At 41.7% G+C, this 26038-nt stretch overlaps 1 protein-coding gene across 2 annotated transcripts in view; it reads right to left on the reverse strand.

Annotated features, from left to right (window-relative positions):
- The window catches only part of LOC123762576 (mediator of DNA damage checkpoint protein 1), a 42347-nt gene extending 20183 nt beyond the window's left edge, over positions 1 to 22164 (reverse strand). Inside the window, exons 1-12 of one of the 2 annotated variants that reach the window (XM_045749145.2) lie at positions 22021 to 22164; positions 21055 to 21239; positions 17389 to 17566; positions 14661 to 15510; positions 13594 to 14129; positions 13277 to 13447; positions 9996 to 11301; positions 9346 to 9585; positions 5162 to 5277; positions 2962 to 3146; positions 2705 to 2854; positions 542 to 723 (exon numbers count right to left, since the gene is read on the reverse strand). In XM_045749145.2, coding sequence (XP_045605101.2) covers positions 542 to 723; positions 2705 to 2854; positions 2962 to 3146; positions 5162 to 5277; positions 9346 to 9585; positions 9996 to 11301; positions 13277 to 13447; positions 13594 to 14129; positions 14661 to 15510; positions 17389 to 17566; positions 21055 to 21239; positions 22021 to 22113 — 4192 coding nt within the window. In that variant the 5' untranslated portion in view covers positions 22114 to 22164. Of the gene's footprint in view, positions 1 to 541; positions 724 to 2704; positions 2855 to 2961; positions 3147 to 5161; positions 5278 to 9345; positions 9586 to 9995; positions 11302 to 13276; positions 13448 to 13593; positions 14130 to 14660; positions 15511 to 17388; positions 17567 to 21054; positions 21240 to 21915 lie in introns of both variants that reach the window. The other variant, XM_045749146.2, reaches the window with a different exon arrangement.
- Positions 22165 to 26038: the final 3874 nt, after the last annotated feature.

Here is a 26038-nt window from a genome sequence, read left to right on the forward strand (position 1 = left end):
TCCTGATATTATCATATTGAATGCTTGTCATGTGATCTGGAGATAAAATGTGTTTATTTAGATGATTGCTCTCTAATTCTAATAATCATTAATATTTTCTATTTGTATTTACCTATTGATTCTATAATATTTTGGTCACAATATTCTTTATTCAACAATGAACTGGTGCACGAACCACACTAGTTCCTAGACGTATATGAAGTTCTAGCAATACCCCCCCAATGTAGGTGTTTGAGGCTCTGACTTTAGTTAATTAACCATACAGTCCATTATTTATTTAAGTGATTATTCTTTCTAATATTTATCCATAGACACTGGTTCTTCCTTGTGTTTCTAATGATCACTTTTTATTAGTTTCCCTCTTTTCTCAAAAGTGGGTGGTCCTTCGTTATTAATTTCATTAATTAAATAATTGAGTCAAGCCCCAGATATCCCACAGTCCACTACCTGTTCACATTGTTTTTTGTAACCTAATATCTTTGTATACTTATTTTTTTTTTTTACTATAGTGCACCAAAATTACTCATAGCTCAAAACCTACTGAAAAGATGGGACGCTAAGGAGGGATCTATTCGCAGAGGGTCGTCCAAATAATGTTGATAGCGAGTGCCGTGGTAGACCAGCGGAGGAGTGTTCTGACCCAACAGTACCTCACTCAGCCAAACACCATTTACAACTGGGCGTTTCCACTCTCGTGCTTTGGCTACTTTGGCTCCTTCCAATCTGAAAGTAATAAATGTCTATAACACTAAATACATTTTAGCCAAAAATTTTATAGCTCCTATTCTCAAATTAAAATACTTGAACATTTAATTTAGGCAGGTATGAGCAATCCCAAAATATACAGAGAAATCACATTAAAGTGATATATCAATGAACAAATCCACAGAAGCCTTGATGAGGGTTTGAACCTATGCGCTGGGTGTTCCAGGTTCATTCTAGTTGACTGCACCACAACATGGTAAAAGAATTGCAACCTGGGGTACTACTGCACCCACAAGGATCCCAAGGCTTCCACTGAAGCCTAACCAGGGTTTCAGACAATTCCCCCATGCACTCGGGCTCTGTCAACCAGTAGTTTTACCTCTGATGCCTCTCCTTCAATACACAGAGAAATAACATTATCGTGATATAACATGCATTAAAGGACAGAGGAAAGAACTACTGGTTGACAGAGCCCGAGTGCATGGGGGAATTGTCTGAAACCCGTTAGGCTTCAGTGGAAGCCTTGGGACCGTTGTGGCACCAACAAGGGTCCCAAGGCTTCTCATTTCCTGTACTGTCCCAGGTACCTATTTACTGCTAGGTAAACAGGGGGCATCAGGGTGAAAGAAAAACTGCCCATTTCTTTCCGCTTCTGCCGGGGATCGAACCCGGACCCTTAGGACTACAAACCCCAAGCACTGTCCACTCAGTGTCAGGCGTATTATATAATAATGATGTACTGTTTTCCTGTTAATTATTAACATGTATCTTGTGTATTTGTTTCACTATTGTGATTATTACTGATGTTGATACAGTAATGTCTTTATCTTGTTCAGACGTCTTAGGTTTTCATTATACTGTACGTACAGTATTTATTATTGCTATTACAGTACATGCAAAGCCTGTAGCCACTGAAATCTAAGTTTCTTTGTGTAATGTATGATGAAGGTATGATCTGTAGGTCTAAGATAATGACTATTTATATGTATTACAACAATTTATAAAAGTAAAATATATGAATCAAAGATATTACAGTACAGTACTTTATTTACATTTAAATTTCTCTTTTTCTTTCTAACTTAATCAATTGACTTTTGGCTCCAATTCTGAATCTGCCTGGGTGTCCTTGACAATTTGTTTGAAAACATTGGAGATTTCTGTGCAGGCAGTTAGAAACGATTCTCTGTGCTCTGCTGGGGTTTTATCAAGAATGGCGATCATCTTCAAGACAGTAATATTATCCTTTTTGCAGAACCAGTACACATGAGTGGTCTCTGGGACCAATTCTCCTGGCATTATTTGACGTGTTGGCACATTTACTGTGTATGGTTGCTGAACATAGTTGGAACTGGAAGCTCTGGTGGTAATCTACTTCCTTGTTGCATTCTGTGCACATCTATACTAAAGGCATTCTGACCATAATGCTTCTGGTCAGTGGTAGTGGTTGTTGACCAATGGTAAAGGGGGGGGAAAGCAATCCTTCACAGCCTACCGAGTGTGTACACCGATCAAGCCTCGTGACCCCTGTACACAGGGTCTGGTGTGTGTGTTGCCTCACTATTCACTGAATTATACATTCTAAATTTTACACGTGGCAATTTTCCTACACTTTCAAGCCTTTATGCCTGTTTTGTTACCGTTCACTATTCACCGTATCACTGTTCACTATAATCTAAGTATACCGTGGTAAATATATGTAAACTTGGGCCTCGTGTAGGGCCTTGTTTAGGCACTACGCTTCCACGTGGGCTGGTGAGAGGTGGTTATTCCTTATTAAACATAAAGTTCTAATGGCATCACTGTATTTTTTCTTTCCTAAATGTGGTTTTACACTTTGTGATACATGTGATCCGTGTTCTATCACTGTAATCCTAATATGACCGAGTATATGGAAGTTTATTCACGGAGCGCGCAAACCCACGACCCTCCCAAGCACAGACAACTGGACACTGTCAGTTGTAAATACAGTATAAAGTAAATATATAAAAAGGTAACTTACTTTTTGCAGACAAGGAGACTGTTATGCCTGGAGAAGTATCCAGTATATTTAGCTCCAACAAGTTGCAACATCAACTTGATAATGGTTCTCTCTTCGTTCTCAAATCCACTCACGCTGACAATCAAATCTTTGCAGGGTTTGTTGTCATTACTGGGAAGAAATAAAATAATAATAAGAAATAAAAAATGGAATTATGAATACTATTATTAGACATAATTAAATAGAGAACTGTATTTTACAAGAGAGTAAGATCTTACCCAAATGGTGTAGGAAGATGTATAGCTTGCCAAGGTGGAGCCATCTTGCCTCTTAAAAGAACATCATTAAGCCAGAATATAGTTATACACCGTTTGTTTTCACGAACAGCTTGCATGAACACAGGTGATTTCTGATGCTTGCAGAGTAAGTGAGTAACACGAGCAGATTCATAGAGAGGCATTACCTGGCATTAAAGGAAGAGACAATTAGCCACTTCTAACATTTTTTACCTGGCCCCCCCAAAAAACCAGCATTGAATGTAATGAAATGATAATTTCTGAACAAGCCTTTGTAGCTTCCTTAAGGTATTACACAGATTCAGTGCCATACTAATTGGTGCCATCAGTCACAGAGTTCTTGTTGGCCTACCGGGGACAACAAGCCAGAATCTGGCCCCCTTAGAGGTGTACCTTACCTTGGAGTTACCTTAGAGTTATTCCGAGGCTTATGTCCCCGCGGCCCGGTCATCGACCAGGCCTCCTCGTTGCTGGACTGGTCAACCAGGCTGTGTGACGCGGCTGCTCGCAGCCTGACGTATGAATCACAGCCTGGTTCATTGAAAATCAAATTTGAAAATCAAATCATCTCAAGATAACCTCAAGATGGTTGATCAGGTATCCTTTGGAGGTGCTTATCAAGTTCTCTCTTGAACACTTTGAAAGATCGGCCAGTTATGTCCCTTATATGTAGTGGAAGCGTGTCGAACAGCCTCGGGTCTCTGATGTTGATAGAGTTCTCTCTCAAAGTACCTGTTGCACCTCTGCTTTTCAACGGGGGTATTCTGCATATCCTGCCATGCCTCATGGACTCATGTGGTGTTATTTCTGTGTGCAGGTTTTCGACCAGCCACTCTAATATTTTCAACGTATAGATTATTATGTATCTATCCCGCCTGCGTTCAAGAGAATACAGATTTAGGCTCTTTAGTCGGTCCCAGTAGTTTAGATGTTTTACTGAGTGGATTCTAGCAGTAAAGGATCTCTGCACGCTCTCCAGGTTAGCAATTTCACCAGCTTTGAAAGGGGCTGTCATTGTGCAGCAGTACTCCACTCTAATGAGCACTAGCGTCTTGAAAAGTATCATCATCGGTATAGCATCTCTAGTGTGAAAGGTTCTTGTTATCCAACCTGTCATTTTTCTTGTAGTTGTGACGGCTACTTTATTGTGTTCTTTGCAGGTAAGATCTTAAGACATGAGTACACCCAAATCCTTTACAATGCCTTTTCGTTCTATGTTATGATTTGACTGAGTTTTGTATGTGGCTTCCGTTTTTATATTTTCATTTTTTCTGTAGCCCATGAGCTGGAACTTATTTTCGTTAAACACCATATTATTTTCTGTAGCCCATAGAGAAGACCTGATTTACATCTGATTGGAGGTTTGCTGTGTTCTCTATGTTATCTACTCTCATGAAAATCCTAGTGTCACCTGCAAAGGATGATATAGTACAGTGGTACCTCGGTTTAACCCTTAAATTGCGCATCGCATCATATGATGCTTTGACCGACTTGCAGTAAATTGTGCCTCGCATCATATGATGCTTTGGAGTACTACGCAAGATTTAAACGGCCCGCAGATACACGGGGTTCACCACACCTTCATCAGGGCTCTTGTAAACAGACGCCATTTTTTTTTTTAAATCGTGGGCCAAATTCCTGGGTGTTAGGGGCCTCAGTATTGAGTGAGCTACCAAGCCTGATGCATGCAGCATGAGCTCACAGCACTGCTGTTCAGCTTGTGACCACAGCATCGCCTAAAAATGTCATAATATACTTGTTCATTCTATTATGTAGCGATGATATTATTACAGAAGACCCCTGACTGTGATAAAACTGCAACCCATTCTCGCACATGCTTACAGTTAATATTGGCTTATTTAATAAGTGCATATGTGACATACTAATTGATTGTGAATATTTTAGTTTACCATGAAAAGCTTCATAGAAAACACCAACCTCACCTAACCTTCTTAGTATGTTAAGATAAGCATCTTATTGCTTTTTATTTACAATTATTACTTACCCTATCAACGGTATAGTAATTTTACCCTATCAACGGCTAGTAACTTATTTTATAACTAATGCAACTAGCGTTGCATTAATTATTAAATTTGTATTATTGCATTACAGAAGACTACAGTATACTGTAGTCTTTTGACGTAAGAAAAACCTTAAAGATCAAACCGTAACAAGTACTTACTTCACCCCCATGCTGCTGTATGACCCGCTTCCATGTGTGTAGTGTCTCCAGTGTGACCTCCCCATGATAGTCAGCAATATAAAACACGCAGCCAACCAGGCACAATTCACGCGGCACTGTAGTTAAGATTTGTTTTTAAATACTGTACATGTATTTCAATCAGAACAGTCTTTTTTTTTTACCAAATAATTTTTTTTTATTTATTTTATTTATTTATACAGTATACACAAGAGTTCTTACTCTCTTGTACAGCCACTAGCATGCGTAGCATTTCGGGCAAGTCCTTAATCCTATGCTCATCGAAATACGACCCTACCAAATCGTTTAACAACCAGGTACCCATTTTACTGTTGGGTAAACAGAGGCTACATTTAAGGATTGGCGCCCAGTAAATCCTCCCCAGCCAGGATACGAACCCAGGACGAAGTGCTCGTGAAACGCTAGGCGAGGGTTTTAACCACTACACCACATGGATTGTTCATGTGTGTGTGTGTGTGTGTAGTTCACGTGTGAACTAACATACAGTACTTAGTTCTGGGTATACTTTTGGGTAAGTGGGCATGCAGGCATGTGGGTAAACAGGTGGGTGGGCAGGGAAGTGGGTGAACAGGTGGGTGAGTTGGCGAGACTGGAACAGAGACAAATGACACGTGTGATCTCCTGCCTGGTCCCCCCCCCTCCACCTCACGCCAGCCTTCCCATCTCCCCTCCACATGTGTCGACACGTGGGTGTTGACACGCTGTACGAAGACTAAGATATGCGCCTTAAGTTCTGTTAAATCCCATTTTATTTTATTGTAAATATTTAAATGGATAAATAGCAAACCAAATACTGTACTGTTCAACTATTATAGTGTTATTTAATTAATATTTGTAACTAGCTCTCCACAACAATAAGAAAACAATATAATTCTTGCAACACCACCAACGCCACCTTCCTTCGTTAGGCTTAAGCGAGTCACATACTCGTTTTAAAAGAAATATAAATTTTGCCCCGAGGGGCGAGTTTATTGGGCAGCGCCACTCATCTTGTGAGTGGAATTCCACGTCAACATGAATATTATAGTTCTTAATTATAATTTTAGTTTGTCTTGTCTGTGGGTTTGCTTCCAACAATTTAACATCCTTACCTCGATACTTGAGACTGGTCTCTGTGAAGTACTTCAGGGCACTGTAGGTTATCTTCTATCTTGAAATGATTTCGGCGACAGTATGTGGCAAGACGACGGCCCCCAACCCTCACCAGAAAAACCAAGCCGACGCTAACACCTGCAGCCACCTAAGAAGGGACAGAAGGAAAAGGAAGGACGGCCAAAATACCCCATACTGCCGCCAAGAAGAAGTACGCAGGTGGGACATCTACCACGAAGCCACCCGACCACCAACCGGAGGCGAAACCGCGAGGCAGAACATAAGCAGCCCCGACAAGGCCCCTCCGAGCCCAGGAAAAGGTGGAGCCGTGGGAAGATTTCGGGCGCGACCACCGAAACCCAGGCGGCACATGGAGATGGAACGTCTGCCGAACAGAAAAACTCCCCAAAGCAAGCTAGCCCGCAGGGAGAAACGACAGGTCCGACGCGAGACATCGCAAGACCCCGAAAAGCACACCCGCAGGGTAAGCCAGGGAAATCGAAGAAGGCGGAAAGGGTTGCCTCCAGAACAGTACCCGAACCAAGAGGTACAAGCAACTGCAACAGATCGAGACAAATAAGAGCACCACAGGACAAAGACTGAAAGAACGCGCAAGAAGCCAAGGAACGATGCTCCCGGTTCTGTCCCACAGGACGGAACCAACCGAATCAAAGGCCAAGGAACCGAGTCCGGGGAGGGGCCGACGCCCAACAACATGTACGGCGAGTGGGGAGGAAAAACCCCATTCCGCGTAACCACAAGCCTAGACGGGAAGAAAAATCCCCACGGGCTCCTACAGGGCCAAGGCCCCCAAAGTCAGCCCCGGAAACCTACACGACAGGCCCCGGGGCCGAGCCGTCCCCCCAAAGCCCCGGCCGTACCAGAAAACTGGGGCAGCCGCGAAAACACTAAGGAAGAGAGCCCACTGGCAGACTCTTACAACACGGCTGGAGGAACAGGCTCAAATGCCCCCGTTACTACCCCGGAAGGGGAATTCCCAGAGACTATCTATTATCTATTTTTATCTATTTCAGTATATTTATTAATAATATTTAATAATAATAATAATAATAGTATTTAATAAAATCTGCCCAAAATGCTGTGCATACTAGTGGCTTTACAAGAATGTAAACACTTCATGCTATGTACTCTCATAAACCCAATGTAACTTCTTGTATGTGTGTATGTATGTGTATGTATATGTATGTATGTATATGTGTATATGTGTGTATATATATATATACATATATACACACTGTATATATGTATATATATATATATATATATATATATATATATATATATATCTCTGTATATATATATATATATATATCTCTGTATATATATATATATATACAGGCATACCTCAGTTTAAGAGTTTAATTGGTTCCTGGAGACGCCTCGTATTCCAAAAACTCGCATTCCGAAGCTAATTTTCCCATAAGAAATAAAGGGAAATGAATTAATCCGTTCCTGACTACCCCAAAAACCCCACATCAAACTAAATTTTTATACCTAATTCATCTAAATAAACCTACAAAACTATGTTCAAGTTATTACTTACCTTGCTGTTGAATGCTGTAGGCGTATGGAAGATGGTGAGGAGGTGGGAGGAAGAGAGGAGTTACTGTTTGGAAGGGAAGTCCCCTTCCATTATCACATCAGGCAGAGAGGACTTCACTGGTATGCACACTCTGGCACATTTTGCCTGCATAACACTAGGACTTGCTTGTTTTACTAAGAATTTGTCTAATGACACTTGTTTTTCCCTACATTTTAACACTTGTCTGTAGTAAGACATCACATTATCATTTAAAAGGTCAATGCAACGGCCTGCTACAGCTTTATCTGGGTGAGTTTTTTCAACAAAACTTTGCAGTTCTTCCCATACTTCACACATTTTCTTAATCAAGAAGGGACATCCTCTACTGCCTCTACTCACAGCTATTTTCTTAGGTTGAACCTTACCAATGGCTTTCTTGAGACCCATGGCAAGATATATAATGACAACTTTTATGCTCAAATGGCCAAAAAACCGATAAAAAACTGTAAATCCTTGTGAAGAATTCAGGTGGGATAGTCACTGGACACGAGACACTGGTAAACTGAGGCGCGATCGCCATGCCACCACGCGCCAGTCGGCCTGTACACGTATCAACAAACTCGCGTCCCGAGGAAACCCTCGCCTTCCGAGACATATTTTTGGAGTAAATCCTGCTCATCTTCCGAAAAACTCGCATACAGGGACACTCGCATTCCGAGGTACCACTGTGTGTGTGTGTGTGTGTGTGTGTGTGTGTGTGTGTGTGTGTGTATGTATGTATGTATGTATGTATGTATGTATGTATGTATGTATGTATGTATGTATGTATGTATGTATGTATGTATGTATGTATGTATGTATGTATGTATATATATATATATATATATATATATATATATATATATATATATATATATATATATATATATATATATATATATATATATATATATATATATATATATATATATATATATATATATATATATATATATATATATATATATATATATATATATATATATATATATATATATATATATATATATATATATATATATATATATATATATATATATATATATATATATATATATATATATATATATATATATATATATATATATATATATATATATATATATATATATATATATATATATATATATATACATACATACATACATACATATACATACACACACACACACACCTGTATATAAATACATGAATAAATAAATAAATACATATTTTTACCTTTTTGGATAGTCTCAAATTCTTATTAGTCACTGTTTTATAATTGCAATGCTCAAAGAACGGTACAGTATATACAAAGGGCTGTTGTACATATAACATTATATGTACTATGGGCCGATTAAATCCATAATGCAGTACAGTACTGTATATCATATGGATTCCATAATTTGATGTGTGCAGTCTTTACACTACATTGTCTATAATGTTTTACTAAATTATTATTGATACAGTACAAAAAAAAATATTGACTTACACATGAAATTGGTGTCATGACCAACCAGGTGTGGTCGAGGGTAATGTGGTGCAGCTGGAGCCATGACTGGTGTTGGTGCAGATGGATGAGTGGGTGCAGCTGGCCGAGGATAGCCATGACCAGTCACAACCCCAGCAGAAGCTCCTTGCACAGGAGGCCGTACAAGATTATTAGTCACAGAGCCTGTAATATTTCCCAATGCACGGCGCTGATAAAGCATTACTGGTTCCCCTCCTGGACCTAAAAATGTGTGAAATGCATACTCACAATACAGTATGAATATATATTTATTACAATACAGTATTTTTGATTTAAATAAACAAAAATATAAACTATCTGGCCAAAGGATAAGAAACAGATTAAGAGTTTTGCATTCCTAAGGATGAGCCTTGAGGGCCACAGAGCTCTATCTCCTCAAGATTTAACTCCTGCTAGTCATCCTAGATGATAACCCTAACCCTATGTTAGAATGTTATATGGTGCCAATAATCTTGTTGCTACAGAGCAACATAAAGTAATTGTAATTAAATAATCACTGTATATCATTATAAAACTAGAACTAAATGCGACAAAAAACTTTAAACAATAAAATTAAATATTATTTTATGCTCAAAACTTAAAATAATAAATACCTTAAAATAAATAAATACCTTGAACAGTTTCTTGAGGGATTGCAGGTTTTTGAACATGTGTAGGAACCTCCATTGGTCCCGGAGCAACCTGAGGACCTGGTGGTATTACTCCTTGGTGAACTCCCCCAGCTAATCTATTAGTAAGATGAATGGCAAGAGCTGTCTTTGTTTTGGGATTAACCAAATTCTGCTGGCCGACTAAGTTCTGAGGAACAGGAGAACCTTGAATGGCTGCTGCATGGCCCATGAGAGGTCCATCTACACGCTGGATGGGCGAGTGGCCATGAGGAGATGCAAGCGGCGAGACATGTGGGGTGAGTTGCTGTTGAGGAGTCAGCTGACCACTTGCCACCATATGAGGAGACCCCTGACCAGGAGATACTACTCCAGCTGGCTGACATCCAGGATATCCTTGGGGTAGTGGGCGCCCAGGCATTGGTCTTCCATGTGGAGACATTGGAGGGTATTGTGCTCCTTGCACAGGCTGTTGTTGAATTGGTTGTTGTACGGGCTGTTGCTGCCATGCATGAGGTGACTGCTGTGGGGTTCCCACTTTTTGCTGTTGATGTTGATGCTGCTGCTGCTGCTGCTGCTGCTGCTGTTGCTGCTGCTGCTGTTGCTGTTGTTGCTGCTGTTGCTGCTGCTGCTGTTGCTGAAGAAGTTGTTGCCGCTGAAATAGTTGCTGTTGTTGTTTTCTCAATATAAAATAAGTGACAACTTGTCGTTCTTTAGCATCTAGCTGAGCCAAATAATCACTGCGCTGGGCATTATCTAGCTGCTGAATATGCCTAAAATGTGAAGGAATACGTTGAATGAGCTGTGATGCTTCCTGGTGTGTTAAGTGAGGAAATTGCTGACACAGCTGTTGAATCTGTAACTGAAATTGTTGCATATGCTGTGGTAGTAAGCCTTGTGGTGCTGGTTGCTGCCCAGGAGGAGCTGGAGTTTGTGGTCTAAGTCCTGTTTGCTGCTGTTGCTGCTGCTGTGGCTGCCAACCAGCTTGACCAACAACCACTCGGGTACCTGGAGCAGGTTGAACTCCTTGGTACTGTTGCTGACCTTGAGGAGGCCAACTAGGCCGTACAACATCCCCTGCAGTTCCATGTGAGGGGCCAGGAGTTCCTGGAGCTTGTGGTCGTAGCTGACTAGTTGGGTATGTTACTGCAACAGTACCAGGACCAACAGTGGTCATAGTGGGTCGAATACCGGGGGCACCTGGACTTGGGCCTGGCCACGTTGAAACTGGTGTGCCAGGTGCGGGTGGAGTTCCCGGAGTAGTAGCAGCATGCATGGTAGGTGAAGCATATCGTACGCCTTGCTTATACTGCAAATGAAATGGTACCTGATAAGAATAATGTGACACTGATAACAATGGAGATGGTGAAATGCAAAATAGTAGTAATAGAGGGGCAGAAAATAAAATCTGAAACTATTGTATTACTACTGTCAACAAAATAAATTACTTTATTTAAAATAAAAATCTGTGCATTCTTACACAGATTTAAAACATTTTCCCATAGGAATGTTGCCAAAGACCAAAGCCCACACACTGTGTGGCATAGTTAGTCCCACATTCTCTGTTGTTCAAGGGTGGGGTACTCGACTGGAGACCAGCCTTCACAAATTCCTTCCCGCAAAAAGCAAATTGTATCTTGAATCTGGGGGGTCACACTTGCACAGGCCCCAATAAGCCAGCCAAAAAAACCTCATACTGCTGTCTCGAGGAAACCTGTAGGTGGGACACCAGCAATTCAGTTACCTGATTACCATAAAGATAGTGATACACGCACATCAAAAAGTCCAGATGCACAGAGTGAAAGATCGAACCAGACCGAGGGATTGGCGAAACCATGGAAAAACGGTCGGGTTTGGACACTGAGCAACCAGTGCCTGAAACCAAGGAGCCAGAAGGATCACTTTCCCTCTGTAAGACTCGAACCACACCAGAACCCTGAGCACCAGCTGGACCAGGGCAAAGGAGAGGTACAGGAACCCTCACCTCAACCAGTCCAGCTGAAAGGCATCCACCATGAGGGCCTCTCAATCGGGAAATGGCACCACATAGAGGAGAAGATGCCAAGACCAAGCCGACATGAAGAGGTCCACGTTAGGGCACCCGAACATCTTGCAAAATTACAGGAAGGAAGCAGCATTCACGGTCCACTCCATGGAAATGGGAAGAAACCGGGAAAAGCCATCGACAAGAAAGTTGGACACTGCCTGAACACGAATATCGCAGAGAGCCAAGCTCCAAGAACAAAAAAAAAAAAAAGAGGTACCCGGAGCTGCAGAGGGTTCAGGTTCTTCTGGGCTCCATTCTCCAGCTCCATTTGGACTCTTTCCCTGTGGTCCATTGTCTCGGCCAGGGGATTTGCTTTGGTCCTTGTTTCATTAGAGTTGGTTGGTTGTTTCTTAAGAGTTGGTTCTTTAGTTGGCGACTTTAGAGTCGACGAGGGAAAACACAAGGACAGCAACATTGAGGCTCCTGCCCAACTGCTTGAGCAACCACCAAGTCACCCATATCCGACTCAATGCCAACAAACAGCAGTGCTACAGCTGGGTCAAGGTCACCAGAGGCAGAGAAGGCGATGCAGACCGAGAGTCTCAAACAACGCCCAACCAAGTCCTTCATTTTTTATGACCTTTGCAATTGTACGTATTGCTTCTCTTACTTTCAGGATGTTTTCCCAGTGAAAGAGAGCATAACAATCCCCTGCAAATTGTACCCATGAGAGGGATAGTTTCTGGCTCTGTTCCCCAGCAGGCTATTTATAAGACTGCTATGGCTGATGTGACTCAGTAGGGGGGAGGGGAGCACAAGTTAGCTGTTTGTTGTTTTAGATTCAGCTACTCAGAACAAAAATAGCACTGGCAATTGTGAACCCATAGTGGACTTATCTGGCACAGGAGCGGGGCTGTGACAAGATAGCGTCTTCAGGGAACCACCGTGAGCTCCTCCAGAAAGAGATTTTGATGGAAAAATTATATATTAATAAGGCAATGTATAAAGACAATTACAAAAGAAACAAAGGTGTATACAACAGGTAAACCCTTGTATACACCGCACATGCCACCAAGATTCGTTTGTTCATAATCTGCTATTCCAAAATCACTATCAACACTACTTTTGTACTCACTGGTTTCTTAACTTTCATTACATTGTTTATTCAATCGCTGTGAAACACCATCATCCATTTATGTATAATCTTATCTTACATATGATGATGTTGCTGCTAGTCACAAACTACAGATGATTCTTTTAAATAGTAATCATTTAATATTTTAAAAACAAAACTAACTTGTGGGCCAGGTGGTTTTCCTGCTCTTGGCTTTCCTCTAGCTTGCTGCTCCTGAAGCTGTTTCTGATGAAGATTTTGAAGGAATGCTTGTCGATCACTGGGTGTCATCATTTGTAGCTGATGGGGTGTCACACCCTGTGGCAGACGAACAACCGCTCCCGGAATGGCAACCTGCGAGGACGAAAATTTGCATTAATACTGAAAATAGCAAAACATATAAATGAAATGAGAAATTAATGAAGTGATAAAATACAAGAGAGCACATATGGGTAAAATTTAATCAAATCATGAAATGGAAAATAAGCCCATCAACTTACTGTATGAACTTGCTGTGGAACAGTGTTGGGCATATTAGGTGCTGGTATGCTGCCTGGTGCAATTTGTGATACAGCTCCTGGAGCACGAACCGAAGGGCCGCTAACAGTGAGAGGCATTGTAGGGATACGTGGTCCTGGTGCAACAACATTCGGAGGAGTTGTGCGAGAGGGAACTGGAGGTGTTACACGCGCACTTGCCGGAGGTGTAGCACGTGAAGGAATCGGTGGAGTTGTCCTGGATGTTATTGGAGGTGTTGCACGAGAATTTGCTGGAGGAGTTGCCCGTGAAGGTGTAGGAGGAGTTGCCCGGGATGAAATTGGTGTGGCTGCTCGTGAAACAATGGGTGGCGTTGCACGAGATGTGTTTGGGGGAGTTGATCGAGCTGTATTAGGAGGTGTTGTCCGAGAATTATTGGGAGGTGTAACCCTGGTGGCATTGGGCTGAGTAGCTCTGGATATATTTGAAGGAATAACACGAGGAGCCATTGGAGGCGTAACACGAGATGGGATGGGCTGTTGTGGTCGAGAATTATTAACTGCAAGAAATGAAGAGAATACAATATTTTATTAGATTGTCTTTTAAACAAACAAATTTCTCTTGTGCACTCCTCAATCCACCATGGGCCAAATGTTGATTAATGTTTAGTGAGTAAGAAGCTATTGGACACCACAGGTAAGATGTCTAGATACAATATATGAGCTCTGGAAAATCAGGAGTAAGGCTATGTGGCAAGTCCAGGAATGAAATCCATCATCATTGTCTCGTTAGCTACTTTACAAAATTACTACAGTATATACTTGCCTAACACATTACATTACCACAAGCAATATAGTATTTCATTTCAAGTACAGCATGTGTGAAGATCTTGATATTATGATTATTTAGCTACAACATGCTGTATTTATAAACTAAGAATCAATATATTCTATGTAGCATAATGTGATCCATGCTGGAGACCCTATTCACAACAATATTGCAAAGGAATAATATACTTGCTATTATTATATTTCATGTAAAATATCTATGGTAACAAATGAGATTTTGGCAAATGAGAAATTTAACTTACCCTGAGCAGATATTACTGCTGAAACTTCTGTAACTGTGGTTGGGATTGATGATGATGGTGGCTGATTTGGCAAATGAGATGAATTACGAAGCATGGTAGACTCTGAGTGTGTGTTTTGAATAAGGTTTTGGCTTGAAACTGAAGCTAAAGGTTGAGTATTCTGTGTAGCAGTTGTTGATTTAGTACTTATAGGAGTACCTAATGTTGATACAGGATGAGCAATTTGAGATGTTTCCTGACTGCCAACCTGAGGCAAACTTTGAGCACTTTGATGTAATATTTGTGATGCTCCCTGAATGATTCCTTTAGGGGCTTGGATTGGTTGAGGTGTGACTGAACGAGACGTTACAATTTGTGGAGGATTTGTTGCCGAGATAGGTGCTGTAGGAGGAGCCCTGGGCTTGTCAACAGTGATAGAGCTTGATGCACTGGAACTAGCAGAGGCCCGTGTCATCACAGATGGTTTAGTAATAGGTTGTTTCCATGTCTGAGAGGTCTTCAGCTGATCTAATAATGAGCCACTCTTACTATTTTCTTCTTCCTCATCACTAAACTCTAAAGCATCAAAGGAAAATTTTTTTTCAGGTTCCTTGCTCTTGGGCTCTTCCTTAATTTTTAATTCTTCAGCCTTCTGTTGAGCGACATCTTTTTCTTTTTTCTTTCTTTCCTTTCTTTCCTTAACAATATGTGGTTCGGAAGTCTGTCCTGAATGTGACCTTGGTTGCTTGAGAAGGCGTGGATGATATTCAATTTCATCAATTTTACTCCGTTCAACAAGGCAATCAGGTACCCAATCGGGAGTCACAATGTTTATGTGATCTTCATTCTCTAAAGCACAGTTATATTTAGCCTGAAAAAGTAAAAATGATTTTGAGAAGAAAATAGGACATTATACATAAATGACAATTTCATTCACCCATTGTCATTTCCCAATTTAATTGTCATTGGGTAATAAAGCATTACCTCAGAAAAAATATGGAGAAAATATTGTGAAATATTATAGATATTAAAAACGAAAATGAAGCCAGCTTTGTCTGTAGTGGAAAGAAATTTTTGGAAGATGGGAGCTCAAGCTTAATCACAACTGTTGTGAAGCAAAGGACCTAGACAACAGGACAAAGTTACACAAACACACAACCAATACTGAGGTCTAGGAGGAAAAGACCAGCACATCCCAGGCTATCTGCAGAGTCCACCATGAAAAGAATAGGAATCGCCTGTTGTGGTTGACTCTGTAGATTTTAGAGATCTTAAGAGAAGCAAATTTCATTATCTAAATTGGCTATTATCTAAATTGGCTTAAAAAATCAGTGTTGAATGTAATGAAACATCATTTCCTGGGTAGAGCCCCAAAGGCTCCCTGGAGCTATTGAACTGACATTAGCTAATATTAGTACTGGGTTTCAGTCTTATAGAGTTGTCATGCTGCCTACCGGGAACCACTAGCCAGAAAATGGTTCTTTCAGAGAGGAGAAGAGAGCAATGGCCTATGAAACTTTAATGTATAAAAGTATTCATGTCTGTCATCGACTGGGGGTTGAGCACCCAAAAAGTTAGGCACTTAAAAACAGACCAAAAGGCCCCTCCTGGTAGAAATATTGCAACCTAAAACCAAAGGCTAGAAACTCCCCTGAATAAAAACAAGCTAACAGGCAATATGCCAACACAACGAGGGGCACTCTTTGGGCCCCCCCCCCAGAGGGGGAGAGGGGTCCAGTAGCAGAACCGTCAGTGTCGAGGCTGAAAACGTATCCAAAACCTGTCGAATGGGATAAGGGAGGGTGCCAGGGAGCCTCCGGGGCTCTACCCAGAAAATGGAGTTTCATTACATTCAATGCATGTTTTCTGTGAGGACCCTCCATCAGCTCCCTGGAGCTAACTACCCAAAGAGAAATAATAAAGGGGATAAAGTTACCTGGGGAAAGGTCTCCAGGTAACCGAACTCGGCGAGCTAGGAAAGAACCAAAACCCTGGCGAGCAGACACGCAGACAGGCCAGAACCCAAACACCTAACAGACACAGGCGAGCCACCACGACCCGAGTAGGGCGCGCGAAAATGTGAGGCACCAGATTAACCCTTAAACTGTGCATGGCGTATATATACGCCATGAGTAACATGTCCCATGGTGCCCATGGCATATATATACGCCATAGGGTGCCAGGCCCGATTCAAATGGCCCGCGGCTACACAGGGTTCTGACCCCAAGAATGAGATAGCAACCAAGCAGTCACTACCCCTATAGGAATGAGGACCCGAAGGACCCAGAGAAAGGAACCCTGAACCCCAAGGGGTGTACACACAGGGCACCTAGGGAAGGAAGCCCTAAGTGCATGTAGCACTTGATACAAACTCCTGGCCACCGCCAATACACAGAAGGAACACCGAGGCCAGATGTTCAATAGTTCCCTCAAACCAACACTGAAAAAGCCCAGAAAGAGGAGAGACAGATCATGCCCAGGGAAGAGAACACAATCACCCACCAAAACAATGTCAGTAATATTACATGAGGTCAACATATGCAACACATCATATAAGATTATCCATAACATCATGTATGGCCAGGCACATGCCAAATCCTGTATTGCATTTTATTATTTAATAACATTTAAATTACCCCCCAATCAAGTCTATTAAAATATTTAAAAACGAATCTAAATCTAGAAATATTACACTTGTACAGCATTATCACACAGCATACAAGCTTTCAAAATTTGCTAACACTCTTACCCCTTCAGGTTTTCCAACAATGAGATGGGTGCAGGAGTTATTTAATTCAAGACTACACTGCCCTCCAGCAAAAGTAATCATTGCCCACACCACTAAGGTGTCGGCACTGCCAAGCTGAGATACGCATGCTGTAACACCTGAGAATAACTGTGTGGTATCAGGAGAGAATCCTCCACATCTGAACTGTATAGTTATGGGAAATATTATAATTTTTTATTAAATACAATATATATTAACAAAAATTATTTCCAACCTTTCTTTAATATAACATTCCCACTTAAAATAGTAGCATTAATAAATTAGTGTGCAAGCAACATGAATGGTTTAACCCATTTCAAAATAATCATTATAACTTGCAACTTCATGCAATATACCAGCAAGACAAATATTGTATAATTGTAAGTGTAGAATTATAATTTCTATACATAAAACATCCAGATAGTTACTGAAAATGTAATACAGGTATTATTAAATAAATCCACAAAGACCGTGATGAGGGTTTGAACCTACGCACGGGATGTTCCCAGCTGCGCCTTAGTTAACTGTGCCATAACATGGTAAAAAGAAAAAATTGTGGATTTGTTCATTTGATATATTACGCTATTGTGATTTCTGTGTGTAGAGGTATTATTATGGGATACATTATCTTGTATTAATACTGCATTGCACAATAATAAATTATTGTGCAATGCAGAATACAATAAATTTCCCTTACAGTGGTAAAGATTTTTAATTAATATTACATACAATTTGACAGCATGAGGGAAATCTAAAAGGATATCTCTGTTTCGGAATTGTTTACAATACAAATAAGACATTGAGAGATCAAATGCTAATTTCTGAGCTAGTCACTTGATCATTTCCTTAACCCTTACACTGCTCGTATCACTTGAGAGCGATTAGCCCATATGCATCAATAGCCTTGCGATGTTTTAACCCTTCAAATGTGTGTGTCAAATAGGAAACTTCTCTCCATTTCTGACCCCCCACTGCATGAATCAGTGAGGATAGTTTTAAAGTACCACATCAAATCTAAGTCTCGTGAGTACACAGGGCTCACATCTGCTTCCTCAAGCCTCTGAGGGCAAACAGGACAAACTATTTAAAGGACAAACTCTTTAAACAGACGCAATCTTGGAAACAAAATCATGGGCACCCTTCCTGGGTGTGAGGGCCTCAGTATGAAGAGAGGGATCATGAGTAATGCAGGCAACAGCAACTCATAGCATTGCTATGCAGCTGGAGCCCACAGCATCACCTGATAATGAAACAAATAAGCAACTGTGATTATTTAAAGAGGACCATAAACGTTCTTGAATGTGCTAAAAACTACGACAAGATTCCGAAATCGGTGAATGCAACACTGGTTATGATGTTCACAGAACAGGGGCAGACATCCACAACACACAGCCATGGTTCTGTGCATCTACCCATCATGAAATAGGACCTCATGTTCCTGTAGTAAATATACTTGTGGAAATTGATTCATATTAAGGATTTAGTGACCAGGATTCTGAAAATAATAGCAGTGATGTGGCTAGAGTTAGCAATGTGTGTAGTATATTGGGAGGCATTTTGCTGTGACAGGAAAGTGACACCAATATAAGATTTCTCATTTTTACTGCGAGAATTTTGCTAATTTTTTTCTCATTTTACCCAAAAATGAGAGATCTCGTTAAGTCTTGTGGGTGAACAGGGTTCACATCTGCTTCCTTCGCCCCTGAGGACCAAAAAGGTGGAGACCCCTAGCCTCTCAGGGGTGAATTCTTGAACACACCAGCGAAGTTATCTCTGTCAGTGCAGAGGCAGTACTAACAGGCACCTAGGGAAGGGACTTAGGGCACATGCAGCCTGGAAAACAATGAAGTCAAGCCTACACAACAAGCTGAATAAAACCAGCGTTGAATGTAATGAAACGCCATTTTCTGGGTGGAACCCGGAGGCTCCCCGGAGCTTACTGGGCTGATATGCTAATGTCAGACTTTGGCATCAGTCATGTGTATGGAGTTCTGTGGGCCTACCGGGGACCACGAGCCAGAACCTGGCCCCCTCAGAGAGGCATGGGGAGCAATGGCCTATAGAATCCCCCATGTGGTTGGAAGCATTCTATGTCTGCCATCATCCGGGTCAGGCACCCAGAAAGGTAAGCATCCCGAAACAAACCCTTATTCTGGTGAAAATTTTGCCCGCAGGTGGGACACTAACAGGAAGCCACCTGATCACCATAGAGATGATGATGAACTCAAGTCAAAAACACCATACGCGAAGATTCGAGAAGACCGAGTCAGCCACGTGACGCTCTGGTCTGATTTGTTGGAAGAAGCGGAGCCGCGAGAAAACCTCCGGGGTTCGGACACCGGGCAAGCAGCGCCTGAAACCACGGCTGGGCCGGCCACCACGGGGCCAGGAGGACTACTCTTCCCTGATAAGTCTCCAAGCGAGTCAGGACCTGGAGCAACAGCTGAACCGGGAAAAAGAGGAACAGAACCCCCACCTCGACCAGTCCTGACAAAACGCATCGACCCCGACAGCCTCGCAATCAGGGAAGGGCGCCACATACTGGGGAAGGTGCTGCGACCATGCTGACGCAAAAAGGTCCACCTCGGGGTTCCCGAACGTCTGGCAGAGCCAACGGAAGGAGTCAGCGTCGACCCTCCATTCCTTGGACAGGGGAAACGAAATGAGACAGGCCTTTGGCCAAGACGTTGGACGCTCTCTGCACGTGAACCGCCAGGAGAGCCAAGCCCCGAGAACTCACCAGACGAGTCACCCGAAGCAACCAGCGCCAAAAAGCCAAGGACCGCATCGAACACCACCCCCCCCCCTCAGTTCAGGCAATGAGCTTACCAGACTGAAATATGTGTATGTATTAGACCATGACATCAGTCAATTCGATAGGAATCTAGCCAACCGAGGACCACGAGCTAGAACCTGGTCCCCTCAGAGAGGCACGAGGAGCAATAGCCTAAAAAAAACCTCATGTGGTTGAAAGCATTCCATGTCTGTCATCTACCGGGTTAGGCACCCAAAAAGGTAGGCGTCCCAGAGCAAACTACAGCTGGTTAAAAATTGCAACTGAAAGCCGAACTAGCAAGCAGAACTCCCCAAACCAAAAACAAGCAAACAAGCATGATGTCACCATCACTGCCTTGCCGCTGTCTGCGCAGCTTTCCCCCTCCCTTTATAGGAGGGGAAATGGAGCGCCCCAGACCCTTCACGCCGGCTATCCAACCCCAGTACAGAGGCTGAATGTCAAAAACACGAAAAAAATGCCAACTGGGGGGAGGAAGGGAGGAAGGATTTAAAAACTCTTGAGAAAGTTTTAGAAAGTGCTAAGCAATCAAATCAAATTCTGGCGTGCTAAACATGCAAGCCTAACAACTATTCTTATCCACCTTCAAGTGGCACCCAGCCCAGGTACTGTCCACCCTATCTAGCCCATGTGAGAGTTTGTAGAACACAACCAAGAAAAATGCCTTGTAATTGGCATATTAACGGCTTTAGAGGTCTAGGCTATACGGTCAAATTACAATATGAACCTTCCTTGCATCATATAAAATACTAATGTTGAAATTTCTGGGCTGATATACAAAAGTGTTCTCTAGATACTACACAGGGCCAACAGTACAAAGGTACAACAAAAATAACATCAGGTATAAAGGATACGGTAACTGTTTACCACACTTGGCTGATAGCACAACCCATCTTGAAGATACAACTGGTTTCTCATATATGTCTCTCACTTCTCCAATTTCATTTTCATTTGGATCATCTCCTGCAATAAGGTGGGTCATGTAATCTGTGATGTGAGCATCTTCTTTTGCTCCTCCATCTGTGAGAAGCCTCACCACCTGAAAAGCAGCACAATAATTTATGAAGAATATACAATAAAACATATACTGTTCTATAAAATTATATGCATAGCTTTAAATGGTACAGTATGGGATTTTTGGGATACTGTACAAGAGTGATTAAATTCTTGTAAAGCCACTAGCACATACAGTATTAGAAAGAAGAGGGTGGGGGAGAAAAACGAAAACAAGTTAAAGGAAAATTTGTCCAGCACAATTTGTGAGGACAGCAGCAGGAGCATAAGGCCACAAAAGGATAGAAGACTGTCTCATGGAGCATCACACTCCGGCAGCCGCCCACCAAGCCCCCTCACGGCATCAACGGGCCGGACAGCGAGGGGGAACAAGACCTAAATAATTAAACATTCTGCTTCTACAGTATAATGAACATGTCCTATGCTCGTAGGGCCCCGGGCAAGTGCCCATCTTACCATGCGTTAAGACGGCTCTGAGAATAACATAAAATACTAGTAGCCTAGACCAACGTGTAACACGCTCGTCACCTGTGTGAAGTCTTTACTGTTTTGTGGCCAGGTGTCGAGCCTTTACACAGGGTCCTAGGAGTTAGGCAACTGTTGAGTTGCTGCCTGGGTAAGATCCGTAGCTGGCTTAGGAAGCCTTCGACAAACCTAACAGGCTTCCTGTACCAGACAATTGGTAACAAGCTTCAACTTACAGTTTATGAGCAAAGTGATGATCATATCCAACGATAACAGACAGGATCCTGTCTACCTCCACTCTAGGCAATAAGCAGTTTTACAGGAGCTACATGATCACTGACCTCCTCAGGCACCTTTCCGGTTACGTAGAACTTTACATCCTTAAAAAGCTGGTCTGAAACATTGAGGTGTGCCAGACACTCGGCTACATCCATGATCTGTGTTAGTGTTTACCTCTAGCCACAGCTTCCCGCCTAGCAGATGGCGCCACATTCAATATTCTCCCGCGAAAATAAGCCACCATTTAAACCTGAATTTACCTGAAAGCCACTAACACTCTAGTAGCCTCGACGAGAACACGAAGCCGGCGGCTTGTCAAAGGTCCCCACATTTGTTATGATGATTTTTTTCTAGATGGATTTTAAAATTCAACAGTTTTGGCATTTACGGCTTCTGCGGGTAGGCAGCTCCATGGGTTTATATCCCTATTGGTGTACAAGCATCACATGTTTTCCCAATTTTAACCATTCTGACATTGGCACCATAGCCTTAGTGATATCATGAAAGAGTCTCAAGACTTCTGAGCCTCTATTTATACTTACAACAATTATTACAACATTATTTTAGGTCTGATTACAACATTTCCCACCCTGATTACAACACTTAGGTCTGATTACAACAAAACCATACAGTGGGGCCTCAAGGCCAAGGTATTTGAATTTGTTTAGTAAACAGATTCAAATACTTTGGCACTGATTACATAAACAGTGTGTTTACGTATACAGTGTGAACGTAGTCAAGCTGAGAGCCATCATACAGTTGCATTTTGCGAACAGCACCTCCCTGCCTGGGTGGACGACGATTTAACATATTTGTTGTCTCTGCTATGACTAAACCTAGGTCCAAACATGAGTCTAATACTGAGTTAAAATGTTGCCTTGCGTGTTAGCATGCCCAATGGTATGTATCATTATATCATCAGGATAGCTAATGATTTGATATGATCAAAATTGCAGATATTTTATAGCACATGATGTAAACAATGTATTAACACATAATCACAATATCTCTGTAATTAACTTGAATGTAAGATCTCTAAGCAAACACTTCGATGATGTTAGTGCCTTGATTGAAACTATTGACAACAAATTCTCTTTTATTATACTTACTGAAACGTCGTTAAAAGAGGATACTACTCAACTCTTTAACATGCCAAACTACTCAGCAATTCACAACTGTCAACCAATTCAGAGAGGTGGTGGTACTGCTCTTTACTACCGCCAAGAACTAACATGTTTAAAAGTAATTAGAACAAGAGACTACTGTGGGGAGTATATCTTCGCCAGTTTCAGAGTCAAGGGTGCTGAGTCTGTCCTGACTGTGGGAGCAGTCTACAGAATTCCTAACACTGATGTGTTCGAATTCAACTCTAACCTTAGAAATCTAATACTAGATAACAGACTGAACAAAAACTATCTAATTATCGCAGAGGACTTTAATATTGACCTCTGCGAGCCTGAAAACCCTACTGCTGCCAGTTTCCTTAACTGTATGAATTCCTGCTTCCTCATACCATTAATCAATAGACCTACTAGAATCACTGATAGTACTGCCACGGCTCTTGATCACATCTGGACCAACATAACCTCTCCACTTACTTCAAGGATAATCATCGATAGCACTACAGACCATTACCCCACATTTCTCCTAACTAACATTAACAAACCACCTCTAGAGACAAGGGATATAGGCTGCACAATGAAACTGCTATAGGCAATTTTATAGCTGCTGCTACTAATGTCAACTGGGAGTCCGCCTAGCAGTGCAATCTTTTCTTCAAAAAACTCTCAGCCTTTATAACACCCACTGTCCTATGCTAACGAAACAAGTTACAACTAAAAGGCTAAACAATCCTTGGCTTACAAAGGGAATACTTAAATCCATTAATAAAAAACATGACCTTGAGAAGAAGTATAGGTTAGGAATCGTCTTCAAAGAATTTTCAAAGAATTACTCGTCATTACGATCTAAAATAATTAGAAGAGCCAAAACTAAATACTACGAAGATAAATTTACCCAAACAAAGGGCAACATTAAGAAAACATGGAGCACAATTTCACAAATATTGGGATCAAAGAAGATTTTATTTTAAATAACAAACGAATACTCCTGTCCAATAACGATGGTCAGCTTACAGCCTCTGATACTGCTATTGAGTTCAATAGGTTCCTCTCTTCCATTGGGTCATCCCTTGCAAATAATATTTCATCTTCCAGTGTTGATGTTCAGAACTATCTTACAGGTAACTATCCACAGTCTCTGTACCTAACGCCTGCAAATTCCACTGATGTTAATGAGATAATCCTTTCCCTTAAAACCAAGTCTAGTGCCCTTGAGGAGATGCCAACTTTAATTTACAAAAAACCCTCCAGATCTTTAGCCCCTGCTATTGCATTGCTCTTCAACAAGTCACTTGAACTCCAAATCTTTCCAGATATTCTACATTCTTGTAAAGCCACTAGTACGCGTAGCGTTTCGGGCAGGTCCTTAACCCTAATTTCCCCGGAATACGACCCCGCCGAATCGTTTAACAACCAGGTACCCATTCACTGCTGGGTGAACAGGCTACAGTTAAGGATTGGCGCCCGGTCAATACTCCCCGGCCAGGATTCGAACCCAAGGCAAGGCGCTTGCGAAACGCCAGGCGAGTATCTTACCACTACGCCACAGAGACCTAAAAAAAGCGAGAGTAACCCCTGCGTTTGCGGTAGTGGAAAGGGTTACAGATACAAATAATGAGCTACATTTAGTTCGGTGTGAAGGGCAGAGGCCCAGTTGTTTATATTTATTTATTTATTTAGTTATTTTTTTTTATTTATTCATATACAAGAAGGTACATTGGGTTTGTGAGAATACATAGCATGGTATTTACAATCTTGTAGAGCCACTAGTGCTCTGATGGACTTTATTTAGCTCAGTATTCACTGTGGCATTTAGAGCAAGGGGGTCAGGACTGGAGTAAATGAAGGTTGTGTCGTCAGCAAATAGAATTAATTTGAGGTATTGGGAGGTATTTGGAAGGTCATTAACGTAGATGAGAAAGAGGAGAGGGCCAAGTATGCTGCCCTGAGGAACACCGATGTTGATGGGTAGGGTGGGAGAAATTGAATTATTCACAGAAACATACTGGAGCCTGTCAGTAAGGTAAGATTTGAGGTACTGCAGGGAGTGACCTCTGACTCCATAATTATATAATTTAAGAAGACGGTTTTGGTGGCTGACAGTGTCAAAAGCCTTACGCAGGTCCACAAATAACCCAACAGGGAACTCATTTTTATCAAGAGCTGCATGAATCAAGTTAATCATACTAATAAGTGCATCGTTAGTCCTTTTTTTGGGTCTAAAGCCATATTGACAAGAGCTAAGTATATTATGTTTGGCTAGATAAGAGTAAAGCTGCTTGTAGATCAGTTTTTCAAATATTTTTGACAAGTTTGGCAGGATTGATATAGGTCTGTAGTTGTTAACATCAGTGAGATCACCACATTTGTGGACAGGGGTTACTCTAGCTTTTTTTTTTAGAATATCTGGAAAGGTTTGGAGTTCAAGTGACTTGTTGAAGAGCAATGCAATAGCAGGAGCTAAAGATCTGGAGGCTTTTTTGTAAATTAAAGTTGGTATCTCCTCAAGGGCACTAGACTTGGTTTTATCTCCAGACCTCATTGATCTAGTATAGAGTATGGAGATGGACTATATGAGATGGACTAGTATGGACTATACATCGATGGAGTATAGATCTCCAGTATCAGCTATTGATACTGGTAATGGATCAAAAGAGTCACCACTTACGGGCTATTCATGCCCGTGCCACCTCTTGGGTAGCTTAATCTTTATCAATCAATCAATCGAATAGCTACACAGCACATTCAGCACCGCTCCTGTGCCAGGTAAGTCCACTACGGGCTCACCATAGCCCGTGCTACTTAGAACTTGTTCCGAGTAGGTGAATCTATAACAACAACAACAGAATAGCTAACACACGGGAGACATCTCCCGTCACGCAGGGTGCAGTCGCACCTCCACAGATCTCCAGTATCATATCTATTGATACTGGTTATGGCTCAAAAGGGCCACCACTTA

Source organism: Procambarus clarkii, chromosome 27 (genome assembly GCF_040958095.1).
Source record: "Procambarus clarkii isolate CNS0578487 chromosome 27, FALCON_Pclarkii_2.0, whole genome shotgun sequence".
Lineage (NCBI taxonomy): Eukaryota > Metazoa > Arthropoda > Malacostraca > Decapoda > Cambaridae > Procambarus > Procambarus clarkii.